The sequence below is a fragment of the Marmota flaviventris genome, chromosome 19, assembly GCF_047511675.1.
Source record: "Marmota flaviventris isolate mMarFla1 chromosome 19, mMarFla1.hap1, whole genome shotgun sequence".
Taxonomy (NCBI): domain Eukaryota; kingdom Metazoa; phylum Chordata; class Mammalia; order Rodentia; family Sciuridae; genus Marmota; species Marmota flaviventris.
Genome location: NC_092516.1, coordinates 6,020,801 through 6,033,644, shown reverse-complemented (window position 1 = coordinate 6,033,644; position 12,844 = coordinate 6,020,801). Strand labels below are relative to the sequence as shown.

The following is a 12,844-nucleotide window of genomic DNA, read 5'->3' as shown; positions in this document are numbered from 1 at the left end:
ATCTCTTCTCTAACCACCTTCATATTCCAAAAGGATGGCAACTGCCACTTCCAAGTAGGACTACCACTCTACTCTCAAAACCCTGAAGTAGCCACCCTAAACAGAAGGATCATTCTTGAACTCAATTTATAAAAAATGACAGATCTCATTTTATATTGTGCTTATAATTTAAATTAGATAATAAAATCCTTAGACTTTTTTTTTCATAAAGGAAGCAACACTATCTTTCCATCAGATCAGCCAGGCCAAATTACCTAAGCAAATGTTAGCCTGCAGAATTCTATTCTCTGAATATCTTGAAAAAGACATTTCAATCTTTATCAGAGTCGCTCTCAAATTCAGTCTCTTGTTTTGAGTTACATTTTATTTTTTATTATTATTGTTTTCTTGTGTGTGTGTGTGTGTGTGTGTGTGTGGTGTTGGGATCAAACCAGGCCTCATGCATGATGGGCAAGCACCCTATCTCTGAACTACACCCCAGCCCCAGGGTTATATTTTAGAAAGACTGTGACTTACAAATGAGTATATCTAATCCAAACCAGTGTGGCCAGTGGCTCTGAAGTTTAATCTTTACACTATACAAGTGTGATTTTAAAATTAGGAGACCATGAGCCTGAGTGACCAAAAACAGCTGAGACTGTGTAACTTTTCTTTGGAACTTCATTCAGGAAAGAAGTAGCGTAAAGCAGGCTAAAGTGAGATGAGCACACCTTGCCCAACCCTTTTTTCTGCCCTGTAGTGCAGGAAACTACTGAGGCTTACCTATTCTGATAGCTGTAGTAGGCTGCATCTCGAGGAATGGTACACAGCTGCTTTCCATAGCAGCACAAAGTCTGTGGGGAAAACTCATACTGCAAAAACAAAGAGAAAACACTAAAAATAAATTCCATTTACCATCCTGAAATGTTCTAGTCCATTGTGGAGAGTTACAAAAGCCATTAAATTATTTGTTAGCATATTGAGTAATTTCTAATAATTTTCATAGCTATTTTAAGAAATTTTGGGATTAAATATGACCATTAGTGTAACCTGGCTCTGAAACAAGTATTACAGACAGAGGAAATGAGCAGCAGGCAGCCAGAAAGGTGTCACCCAAGGCTTCCTCACAACCAAGCACTCTAGCCTTGACCATGTTATCACTTTAGGCAGTCAACTGTGCTACAAAAGACTAGGTGCTCCTGTGAGTTTCTAGCACATGTGTGGTCAGAATGCCAAGTCTCCTCAGTATAACACCCCGGGCTTAATTAACCAGGAAAGTTTATTTTCTGAAAAACCTAAGACTGTACCTTGCGTCCACAGCAATATCCAAGGGACTGCATGACAGGGTCAATTTCTTGCTCAAAGACCTCTGCAAGTTTACTGCAAAATTTATAGACACGGGACGTCTTGCGGTTGTAGAGCCAGGCATTATTGAACATGAGCCAGACATCATCCACATACTGCCAGGGCTCCTGATACTGCCCTGTGTCCAGCTTCCGCTTGATAGTAGAGAGGTCCATGGGATTCTTCACAATGTCAAAATAATCCTTAAAAATAAAATGTTCTTAGTCTAGTGGATCCTCCAAATTTTAAGTGCTAGCCTCATCTGACAGCTTTATCTATCAATCTTTCTTTCTTTCTTTCTATTTTTTAGCTGTAGTTGGACACGATACCTTTATTTTATTTATTTATTTATATGTGGTGCTGAGGATCGAACCCAGGGCCTTGCACGTGCTAGGCGAGCGCTCTACCGCTGAGCCACAATCCAGCCCCTGGCAGCTTTATCTTAAAATATAATAAATACAAAAGTACCAGAATAACTTTCATTCTCAATAGTAAGAAATGAAATGATAATCAATTCCTTCAATATGATTCATTAAAATTATACATATTTGAAGTGTAATCAAATCACAAGGAAAACTTAAGAAAAAAAATAAAAGGATTGTTTAATAAAAGATTTTTTAATAAAAAATTTTAAGTGAGGATTTTTAATTCACTGAATTAAAATGATGAACAAAAGTGTACTTCTAGATGTTCACTAGGTCCTAGCACATAGAATGCAGTGGTAAACTGATAACCATAGTTCAACAGAAACTGTTGGATCCCCATGACCTTTGGGGGGCTTTCCAGGGACATCAAAGAGGGATAGGTATATATTTCATAACTTATGTCCTCCAATTCCTGTGTTTTGTGGTGCTGGGGATTAACTCAGGGCCTCACACAGGCAAGGGGACACTCTCCCACTAAGTGGCACCCAAGCCCATATTCTCCAGTGCTTTAAGACAAAGCTTACACAAAGCCCCAAATACAAAGCAAGACCTTGGGCATCTTGAGGTAGAGTGAGTGGATTGGGGGCCCAGTGCATGACTTCCCTGACCCAGACCTGGGATTTCATGGACAAGTGAGACTGTATGAAATAAACACTTCCATAGATAACTGCTGACAGGTAATAGTTTTCACTATTAGGAGAAACATCTTCAAAGCAAGGAGGATATTTTACCCAACTATCAGAGATAAAACAACAGATGCTCAAAGATATAACATATTTTTATTGTGTTAACTTACTGGAATTCCTAGGAGCTGGGGATCTACAGGCTGCCGAAAAGGTAAGGACTCTGGGTCCTGTCGATAGAGCGCTTCTAGGGTTGGCATAAGTGCCTGGCGTAGCTCCTCAGGTTTGAAAACTGCAGGTAGAACACCAAACAGACATATGTAACAGCTGCCCAGACCTCTCTGAGATAACATTTAAAATGGAAACCAAAGCAGCTTCTATCTCCCAGCCACACATCTGAGGCATTGTGGGAGCTCCCAGGAATCAACCTAAGAGTCCATGGACAAAATGTCAAACTCAGGGCTTCTGGAAATATAGTAACATTAGGGTTTTAAAAAACTGCATTCAGGTTGTGAGGCAAAATACAACACTGGGTGGTTTGCTTCTTTAACAACAGGGTTTCCAATCTTAAAATTTTTTTTAGAATAGAAAACAAAGCTACTCCCACATCTGTTTCATTGATCAAACTGGTAAATAAAGCCAATTAATTGAAAGAACCTTTAAAAAAAATCCTGATGAGACTTTTCTATCCTTGGCTATATTAAATTGAGGCCACCTGAGACCAACAGTTCTGTATTACAATCTCATTTAAAAGATGTATACAGTAATTGGGCTACAAAACCAAGTATTCTCTCAAAAAAGTTCCATACTATTCTAACCCACATTTACCAATGCCCACTGCTCCAACCCTATAGCCACTGCATTCCTACTGTACCTTTTGGTATTGGGGAATGAATTCAGGGGTACCCTACTACTGAGCTACATCCTTCAGTTCTTCTCCCTCCTTGCCTTTTAGAGACAGGATCTCATTAAGTTGCCCAGGTTGGCCTCAAATTTGCGATCTTCCTGCCTCAGCCTCCGGATAACACCATGCCCAGCCCTACCACAGCTTTTGTTGTCACCAATACAAGAACAAACACTGCCAAATACTTTAAGGTGGTATGTTCATACAAGACCCACATGGGTCTGAATACTACAGGCAACTCAGTGCATGAGGCAGATGAGTAAACAGTAAGCAAGTCATTATCCTGTCTGGATCACAGATCCTCTTTTACATAGAAAAATGGTCAAAGGCAACTGTGTTGAACAAGTTCCGAGGAAACAAGTTCTTAAGTAATGCAAATTTTCTTCTTTGTGTTTTCTGTATCTTGAAAATATTTTCTAGACAGGTACAATGGCATGTGCTTACAATCCTAATTGCTCAGGAGGCTGAAACAGGAAGATTGCAAATTCAAGGCCAGTCTCAGCAAGACCCTGACTCAAACTAAACAACCTAAAACCACTGGGGGTGTAGTTCAGTGATAAAGCACCCCTAGGTTCAATTTCTAGCACCCCCCCCAAAAAAAAAAACCCAAAGTATGCTCACAGTCAGTCAAGAACACCATCCAAGTGCTCATCAACTGCCACAACAAGAAGAAAGCCCTGGGTGGTGTGAAGGCTTTTGACAGGCATTGCAACGTGGTGCCAGAGAACATGAAGGAGATGTGGACCTAGGTCCCCAAGAATGGCAAGGGCAAGAAGTCCAAGCCAGTCAACAAAGACTTCTACATCTCCAAGATGTTTCTGCACCGGGACTCTGTCATAGCGGTCCTGCGGAACCCTCTCATCACTGGCAAATAGGGGGTCCTCCCCACTGTCAGAACTTGCTGCCCTGTACTGTGAAGGTCTGCCCTTTGTGATCAAAATAATAAAGTCCTGTGTTTAAAAAAGAAAAAAAAAATCCAGATCTACAATACTGTGAACATTTAAACTTCCAGCGAGGCAGTGGCACATACCAGGTCTAGGAGTCTATCATTTTTCTGAGGGGAGTCTAACTTGTTAATTCTGGAAAGTACCACCTGATTTCCAACAAGCGAAAGTCAAGGCAAAAGGTTAAAGGAAAAATCCAACTCAACACGGCCCAGAGTTTCCCCAGAGCTGATCCCCTGAAGAGCCAGGGACCCACTAGTCTCCTGAGCACCTCGGCAAATGCTGACTCCTCTCCAGGACAACTGGCTGTTTTAGTCCTTGGACTGCTGCTCCAGGACCAGGTGAGCATGGTAAAGGCCCAACTGCAGCAATCCCCATGCACACACTGCCAAGCACTCTACCACAGCATAAAGGCCTGATCTAGTAAGATTTGCCATCCAGCAGCCTCGGAGACACATGCACATCTTTGCTCTTCACTAACCCTTTTGTTCTATACTGTTTTTATATGGAAACAAGGAAGCAATTGGTATTTTTTGAACAACTCATAATTATTAGGACACAATTAATAATTTTTTCATTCTTCTAGTTTCAGGGTTGGCAAATTATGACCAAGAGGCCTAATCTGGCCTGTTGCCCAATATATGTGAGCTGAGTGCTAAGAATGCATTTGCTTTTTTTAATGACCAGAATATTTCCTGACGTGAAAATTACATAAAATTCAAGTTTTAGTCTCCAGAAGCAAAGCTTTATTGGCACAAAACCACATTCTTCCATTGGTATGTTTTCTGTGGCCCACTTTTGTACAATAGCTAAGTTCAGTAGTTTTAGTAGAAACGCTATTATATGCAAAGCTGAAATACAAAACTTTTTTTTTTTTTTTTTTTTTGAAACTAGGGATTAATCCCAGGGGTGCTTTACCACTGAGCCATATCCCAAGCCCCGCCCCGCCCCCGACGTTTTAAAAATTCTCAGATGGGATTCTCACTAAGTTGCTGAGGGCCTCACTAAATTGCCCAAGTTAGCATCAAACTGGTGATCCTCTGGCTTCAGCATCTTGAGTTGCTGGGATCAAACATGCATCACTATACCCAGCATAATGTGCCTTTTTACAAAATAAAAAGTGTCTTCTACTCTTGACTCTGGACCATGTCATCTCCCTAATGGTGATTTAAAAAGTGATATGGCCTTGCTGGGCAAAAAGGCGCAAGCCTCTAATCCCAGCTACTTGGGAAGCTGAGGAAAGAGGTCAGCCCTGAAACTTAGCAAGACCCTGTCTCAAAAAATTAAAACAGAGATAGAGCTATAGCAGAATTTGCTTAGCATGTGTGAGGCCCTGGGTTCAATTTCCAGTACAAAAAATAATAATAATAATAATAAAAAAAAAGGCCTTCACTGGGCAGCATTCTGGTTGATCATTCATTCCATAACTATATAAAACCTATACTGAGGAAAACATTTGCACACTCCTGTCTCCAAATGGGCTGAATGAGAAATATCAGGAGGACTTATTAGTTTGTGTGTCATAAATGAGTCATTCTGCTTCTCTGGCCTCAAAGCCTCCATTCATGAGGATGGTGCACCATACCCAGAGTTCTCACAAAGTATGGCTCACAGACTCCTGGAAGACCCTCCATGTTGCTTAATGTGGTAGTCACCAGCCACAAGAGATTACTGAAATTTAAATGCATCAATTAAGTAAGTAATTTAGCTCCTCAGACACTGTTGTCATGTTCAAATAGTCAAGAGCCACATGTGGCTGCTGGCCACCATAACAGAGAACAAAGATTTGTAACACTGCTGTTACTCCAAAAAGTTCTAGCATTGCCATGGGTCCTTTTAGGTGTCTGTGAGATCAAAACTATTTCTTTAACACGAAAGTGCCCTGTGTTGACATTCACACAAGTGAGTCAAACTCAACAGAGAATAAAACAGCTAACATTAAAAAAAATTTTTTTTCAGTTGTAGATAGACACAATTTTCTTTTTTTTTAATTTACTTTTATGTGATGCTGAGGATTGAACCCAGTATCTCACAAATGCTAGGTGAGCGCTCTACCACTGAGCTACAACCCCAGCCAAAAACAGCTTACATTTTGGCAAGGCCAAAAAAAAAAAAAAAAAGGAAAAGAAAAACCAAAAGTAAAAAAGGCAACAACACCAAACTCAGGGGTCACTACATTCTTTGTGGTCACCCTGCACTCACAGGAAAAAGAATGCCAGCCATTCGAGATTACTCTGGATGAGGCAGAAAAGTGATTATTCTTACTATATCTCAACCTCTGACACACCCTAGTTCTGTGTGATGTAACAGGAAGTCTGCACAACATAAGTGCTGCTCGCAGGCCAACTTCAGAGCTGCACCTGTGCCAGTGGCAGGCTGAGCTGAAGGAGCTGCTTTTTCTCATGGACACACACACCCTGCAAGAGCAACAGATACACAAGCTCTGGTTATTGGGTTCTGGTGTGTGGCAGACATTTTCTCAAAAACAAACTAAGACAGCCAGTTATTTCAAGGATAAGTGACAATATTGAGGCTTTCATCAAAAGTTTAGAATTTTGAAAAACTTGTATCTGTCACATGAGCTTGACACTTCCCAAAATTCATAAAATTTGAAGAGGTTGGTGACATTAAAGAATGTGGTCTTTTGCTTTTGTGGGTTTTTTTTTTTTTTTTTTTTTTTTTGGTGTGTGTATATATACATACACACAAACTACATTCCCAGCTGTTTTTAGTTCTTATTTTGAGACAGAGTCTTGCTAAGTTTCCCAGGGTGGCCTTAAACTTGCAATCCTCCCTCAGTTTCCCGAGACACAGGGATTATAGGGGTATGCCACTAAACCTGGCCTTTTTTATTTTTTAATTATAGAATGAAGTATGTCAAAACTTGGAAATTCTACACAATGAACCAATACTTCTCAGGTGACCAGAGGATGATGTCACACACACAAATTGAATGTGTATTCTTTGAATACATAGACCCCATGAATCCTGATGGCACAGGCAGAGTTCAAAAAACCCAGTGCTATGGATTCCACACTGCAACTCACCTTCAACAAATGTCCACTTTTTGGTGTAGTGTTAAAGGATACCCACCATTACCTGAAAAAGCTATGAAAACTGAGTCTCCCTTCACTAATGACTGATCTGACAGGGACTGAATTTTCTTCACACAGTTCATCCCAACCATGTACCACAGCAGTGAACACAGGGTACATCTATGAATCCAGCTGGGTTCCTTTAACCCTTTTCGAAACATTGCAAAATTATAAAATAATGTCACTTTTCTATTTGTATTTTTCATAAAAATACATTGACTGGCATAGGTTATCACACACTGTTGGTTGGGAATTAAAACTTTCATAAAAATGCCAGTCAATGCATTTTTATGAAAATTTTAATTCCCAACCAACAGTGTGTGATAACCTATGCAATCTAAAACTCTCTGGGGTAGGAGATACAGAGGCCTAAGGTCTGCTGTCCTTCACAATTCAGGTCCCTTCCAGCCGTGAAGCTCCATGGTTTCAGTTGCTGACACTTCTCTGTAGTTTTTCCCAAATGTGACATTCACCACCCTCAACTATCTCCCATTGAGAAGGGTCATTTGCCAATTTTCCAACTCCCTGTTACCTCCTTACTCTGGATACATCTTAAGGGGGTTGCATCCACCTTCCATTGCATGGCTGGCTCATCCCAAAAGCTTCTTAACCCCTCCCACCTTCCCATCCTGCAACACCAGGTCCCTAGGGCTAAGCAGCCCCTCTTCTCTACTGCCCCAATACTGTGTATGCACTTCCCTCATGAAGTCAGCAGAAACCTGCCATCTCCAGGCCACACTTGTGTTGCCAGTAATCATTTTCCTAAAACCATAGCTATTTTGCCATTTTTCTAGATTCTTCATTGGTTTAATACCTTGCCAAGAACCCACACTCATTACCCTGCTCAAAGACCCAGAGGCATTTTCAACTCTAACCCCTGTCTGTAACACATCACCTCAGGAGACAGTTCTGTGCTCTGAGCTACCTCCCCGGCAGTGTCCTGTCTTGCATTCATACCATAAACCCTGTGCATTCTCGTGGCTCACTGTTGCTATTTCTCAGAGGTAAAACTTAGGGAACGGGAAGCAAGAAGATAAAAGGGGACATGGAGTTATTCTGCTCTAGTTCTCAGTCCTTAATATAGAAGCTCAGTGTAATGGAAGGCAGCACAGTCCAGCAATTTAATGAAAACACAACCTACTCTTTTTGCGTGGCTGCGAAGGGGACGTTGACTGAGAGGAGGCACCATTAGCGCTGCTCTCTTCTTCCTCTTTAACCTCCACTTTCACTTCGGGTTTCTTCTCATCTACTTCCATTGGTTCTGGCTTCTGTTCTGCTGTGTCTGTTTCTTCTTTAATTTGGGAAGACCCTTGTAAATCCTCCTCCATCATCTTGAGAAAAACAGAATCACAGCTGGTAGATCAATCCCCAACCTCACTCAGATCTCCTGATGTCCATGGCTCAATGCACCCTTCCCAGGCCCAGGTGCATTCAGCGTTCCTTTCCTCCCCCAAGGAAGTGTTTGGCTTCTACTGAGTCCCTTCAACACAGGACCAGTGCAATTATAGTCTTAATCGAAAAATTTTAAATGTGAACAGTACTTGTATTTTCACACATAGGTATTTCTAGTTTAGAATAAGTATCTTTGAAAACTGGGAAGGGGTCAAAAGCTCTTGCTCAGAGGTGGAAGGTGTGGTATGAGACAGCAAGGAGCAGTGGAGACCAGCTAGCTAGAAAGCCCATGACCCACACAAAGGGTTCATCCAGATCAGGGCCCACATCCAGACTGTTGCCACACAAGGCTGTAAGCACAATGACAACATAGCTAGCTGCTCAGTTCTCAAGTCAGCAAGCTAGAATCTTCTTTGTAATTTCCTGATTTTTAAAATACTACAGAGGCTAAACAAAACTCACAAACAGACTAGATTTGGCCCACAGCCTGCCACAGATTAACTAATAAGTAAACCCCCACCCTTCCTGCAAAACTAGAAATGAATGAGGAACACCAACAAAAAGGTTAGATAATTCAAATGTTTAAAATGTAAGCCGGTGCTCTTCATTTCTGGCAAAGTAAGATAAACCCACACCTCATATTTTAGAAAGAACAACCAATCTCTTTTGAACTCATATTTAAACAGATTAAAACAAAATCTGGTCTGGGGATATAGCTCATTGGTAGAGTGCTTGTCTAGCACGCATAAGAGCCTGAGTTCGATCTCAGCACTGTAAGCAAACATAACAATAGCAAAATCCAGAGATACCGATGAGGAAGGCTTCCTGCTATCTCCCCAACAAGAACATGTGGGATTTAATTCTAAGGAAAAACACCCACCTCAGACCGAGGCTCCCCCTTGGATTCACCAGGATCAGGTTCAGTGTCCTCAGTCTGGACCTCCGTCTTCATTTCCAGCACAGGTACATCAGGCCCTGGCTGCTGGGAGTTTGTTTCAGCACTGGCCACCGAAGACGGGGTGGGGACCCTGTTATCAATGCTAGTTGCTGCCTGAGAAAGCTGTGAAGAAATCAAAATCATTCATCTCTATAAAGCAGACAACACAAATGGCCTTCAACCCTGTTGCTCATCCGATCCCCAACTTCTTGTTACCATTTCTCACTACTAACCTAAGAGGCACATACCAAGAGAACTAAGAGAAGTTACCAGGAGGAAGCTCTGGTTAGGAAGATAGTGACAGAATAAATCTAAGTTCTAATATAAAATTATTTTCTCCAAATTTTTTTTAGCCAGGTGCCAAAAAAAAAGGCATAAGAGCCTGAGTTCTATCTCAGCACTGTAAGCAAACGTAACAATAGCAAAATCCAGAGATATCGATGAGGAAGGCTTAATCCCCATATCAAACAAACAAAAATTATTTATTATAAAGGGAGGGTAATTTGCCTATTGCAAGCAGAATATCCAATGGGCCTGTATTCATTGTAGAATGATGACAGTGGTGTAATAAGAAAACACTAGGAAGGAACCACAAAGCATTCTAAATCTTCAAAATCTTGGGGCTAGGTTGTAGCTCGTTGGCAGAACATGTATGAAGTATATATGAAGATAGTATGTGTGAAGCTCCAGGTTTGATCCCCAACCCTTACCCCACAAATGAATAATTTTTTAAAGTCTTACCCCAATGAAGTTGCAAGTAAACAAGCAAAAGACACCAAAAAATTTATAAGGAGATTATTTAGGAATTGGGGATGGCATTCATAAGCCTCGGGGCTCAATACCCAAAACCAAAAAACATAACAAAATTAATATTTTTTTAAAAATATTTTTTAGTTGTAAATGGACACAATATCTTTTATATAAAGATATAAAAGTATATATATATATGTGTGTGTGTGTGTGTGTGTATATATGTTTGTTGTTGAAATGGTGGCATCGGGTACTTTATTAATTTACTTATATGTGGTGCTGAGAATTGAACCCAGTGTCTCACATGTAATAGGTAAGCACTCTGCCACTAAGCCACAATCCCAGCCCCACGATATCTTTTCATATATTTATTTTTATGCGGTGCAGAGAATTGAACCCAGTGCCTCACACATGTGAGGCAAGTGCTCTACCACTGAACTACAGCCCTAGCCCCACAAAATTAAAATCTTGAGAGTGAGAAAAATAAGTATATGTCCCTATGGAGAAATAGAAATAATAATGTCATCTTTGGAATTGTTGCTGGGATTAATCCTCTCATTTAATAAACAAATATCCTTGGCACCTAAGAATACAGTTAATGTATTTTGGAAGGTGACAGGTTTAATTTAGTCTGTAAGAAAGTGATACTAAGCATTCAGTGAAAACTTGAGAGCCAGATATGACAATGACAAGCGCCGTCTTGAGGCACCCAGGTCAGTGGAGGCAGCCCTGCCTGGAAGGGCACCTGAATTGGCATTTTCAGAGGCCTGGGACGCAGCAGGCAGACATAATCATGCCCCCGCCACCTCTGCAGATGAATGGGAAATTCTGAGCCATAAGAGGTACAAGTCTGGCTCTGCCACTTTGTTATGAAAAAGAAAAGCCTTCACTAGACTGAAAAAAATTTGATGGGAGGATGCAAGGTCATAAAATTAGGAGTATGACTTGCTTATCAAATCCTCAGAACAGCAGAAAAACTATAACAACTCAGAAGACAGTAATCTAGGACAGATAAGGGGAAACACTCTGGATCTATGTATAGTTTAAAGATTCTACATATGACCTGGGTATGGTATCTCAATCATTAATGATTTCTGCAAACTCCTTTAATTACGGGGGGAAACATAAGTCTTGTTCTGCATACACAGCGTTTGGTGCCAGTGCCGGAAACAAAGCACAGCTTGTGACAGTTCCATTGGGGTACAGGTGCTTTCTGGTACTGCACCAAGATGGAGTAGCAACTTCATGACAGAAAATTCTTATGGGAGAGTGTCTTCTAAGACTCTTGGCCTTAAAACAACAGATTAGAGAGGCTCACCGGAGTGCCAGGAGGCTGAGCATGCACAGGTGTTGGTTGCTGCTGCGATGACTGAGGGGTGGCCACAGATGGGGGCTGAACTGGGGTCTGAGGCTGTGGGGTCACCTGGGCCTGGGCTGCTGCCTGGACTGTGGGGGTGCTTTGGGTTTGGGCAGCACTGGGTACTGAGCCAGGAGTTGGGGTGGGAGTCTGCCCAGAAGATGACGCGGGAGTGGATGGCTGAGTGGGAGCTGCTGGCTGGGGAGGCGTCATCCCAGGTGGCGTTGGGTGCTGAAGAGATGGCATGCCAGCAGCTGTGGATGCAGGAGGGGGCGTCGGGTGCAACGGTGACTGTGTCACTGGTGGGCAAGGCAGCTGGTTGGCCTGGGGCCCCAGCATGTTCAGAGCATTAGGGATAGCAGCACCAGGCACCTGGCCCTAAAACAAATAGACAGAGAATGTTAAAACCAATGGGACAAGAGACTGAAAAATTGCTTATATAAAAATTTAATCATGGTTTCTTAACAAGGCCTGCAAGCTTCATAGGAATGTTCCATTTGTAAAAATTCATCAAGTATACTTATAGTATACTTATAGTCATGTGTTCTTTTAAATAAAATTAATGCTATGTTTCTCATACTGTAAAATTTTTGGCTTAAACAAACATACATACAATCACTCAGTTTATTAGTTTCATGCCCCGTAACATCTACTCATAGCTGAGAACATGGAAAAGTTAATCCTCTTTTTTTAAAAAAGTGAGTTATTTAAACAATAAAACTTTTTTTTTTATCCATCCCTCTTTTTTTTTTTTTTAGTATTTATTTTTTAGTTTTCGGCAGACACAACATCTTTGTTGGTATGTGGTGCTGAGGATCGAACCCGGGCCGCACGCATGCCAGGCGAGCGCGCTACCACTTGAGCCACATCCCCAGCCCTAAACACTAAAACTTTTGTGTAGCGGCTCTCAACTCCTCAACCCAGGAGACACATCAGAATTATTTGTAGATGAAGGGAAGAAGAAGGGAAGGGAAGGGAAGGAAAGAAGAAGGGAAGGGAAGGAAAGAAGAAGGGAAGGGAAGGGGAAGGGAGGGGAGGGGAGGGGGGAGGGGAGGGGAGGGGAGGGGAGGGGGGAGGGGAGGGGAGAGGGGAGG

At 41.6% G+C, this 12,844-nt stretch overlaps 1 protein-coding gene across 3 annotated transcripts in view; it reads right to left on the bottom strand.

Moving 5' to 3' along the window:
* The window catches only part of Crebbp (CREB binding protein), a 134,001-nt gene that overhangs the window by 26,753 nt on the left and 94,404 nt on the right, over window positions 1–12,844 (bottom strand). For all 3 annotated transcript variants that reach the window (XM_071605568.1, XM_071605569.1, XM_071605570.1), the window contains 6 exons: window positions 11,712–12,128; window positions 9,587–9,766; window positions 8,456–8,645; window positions 2,545–2,663; window positions 1,287–1,526; window positions 763–851 (listed from right to left, as the gene is read on the bottom strand). In XM_071605568.1, the coding sequence (XP_071461669.1) occupies window positions 763–851; window positions 1,287–1,526; window positions 2,545–2,663; window positions 8,456–8,645; window positions 9,587–9,766; window positions 11,712–12,128 (1,235 nt within the window). The remainder of the gene's footprint in view (window positions 1–762; window positions 852–1,286; window positions 1,527–2,544; window positions 2,664–8,455; window positions 8,646–9,586; window positions 9,767–11,711; window positions 12,129–12,844) is intronic.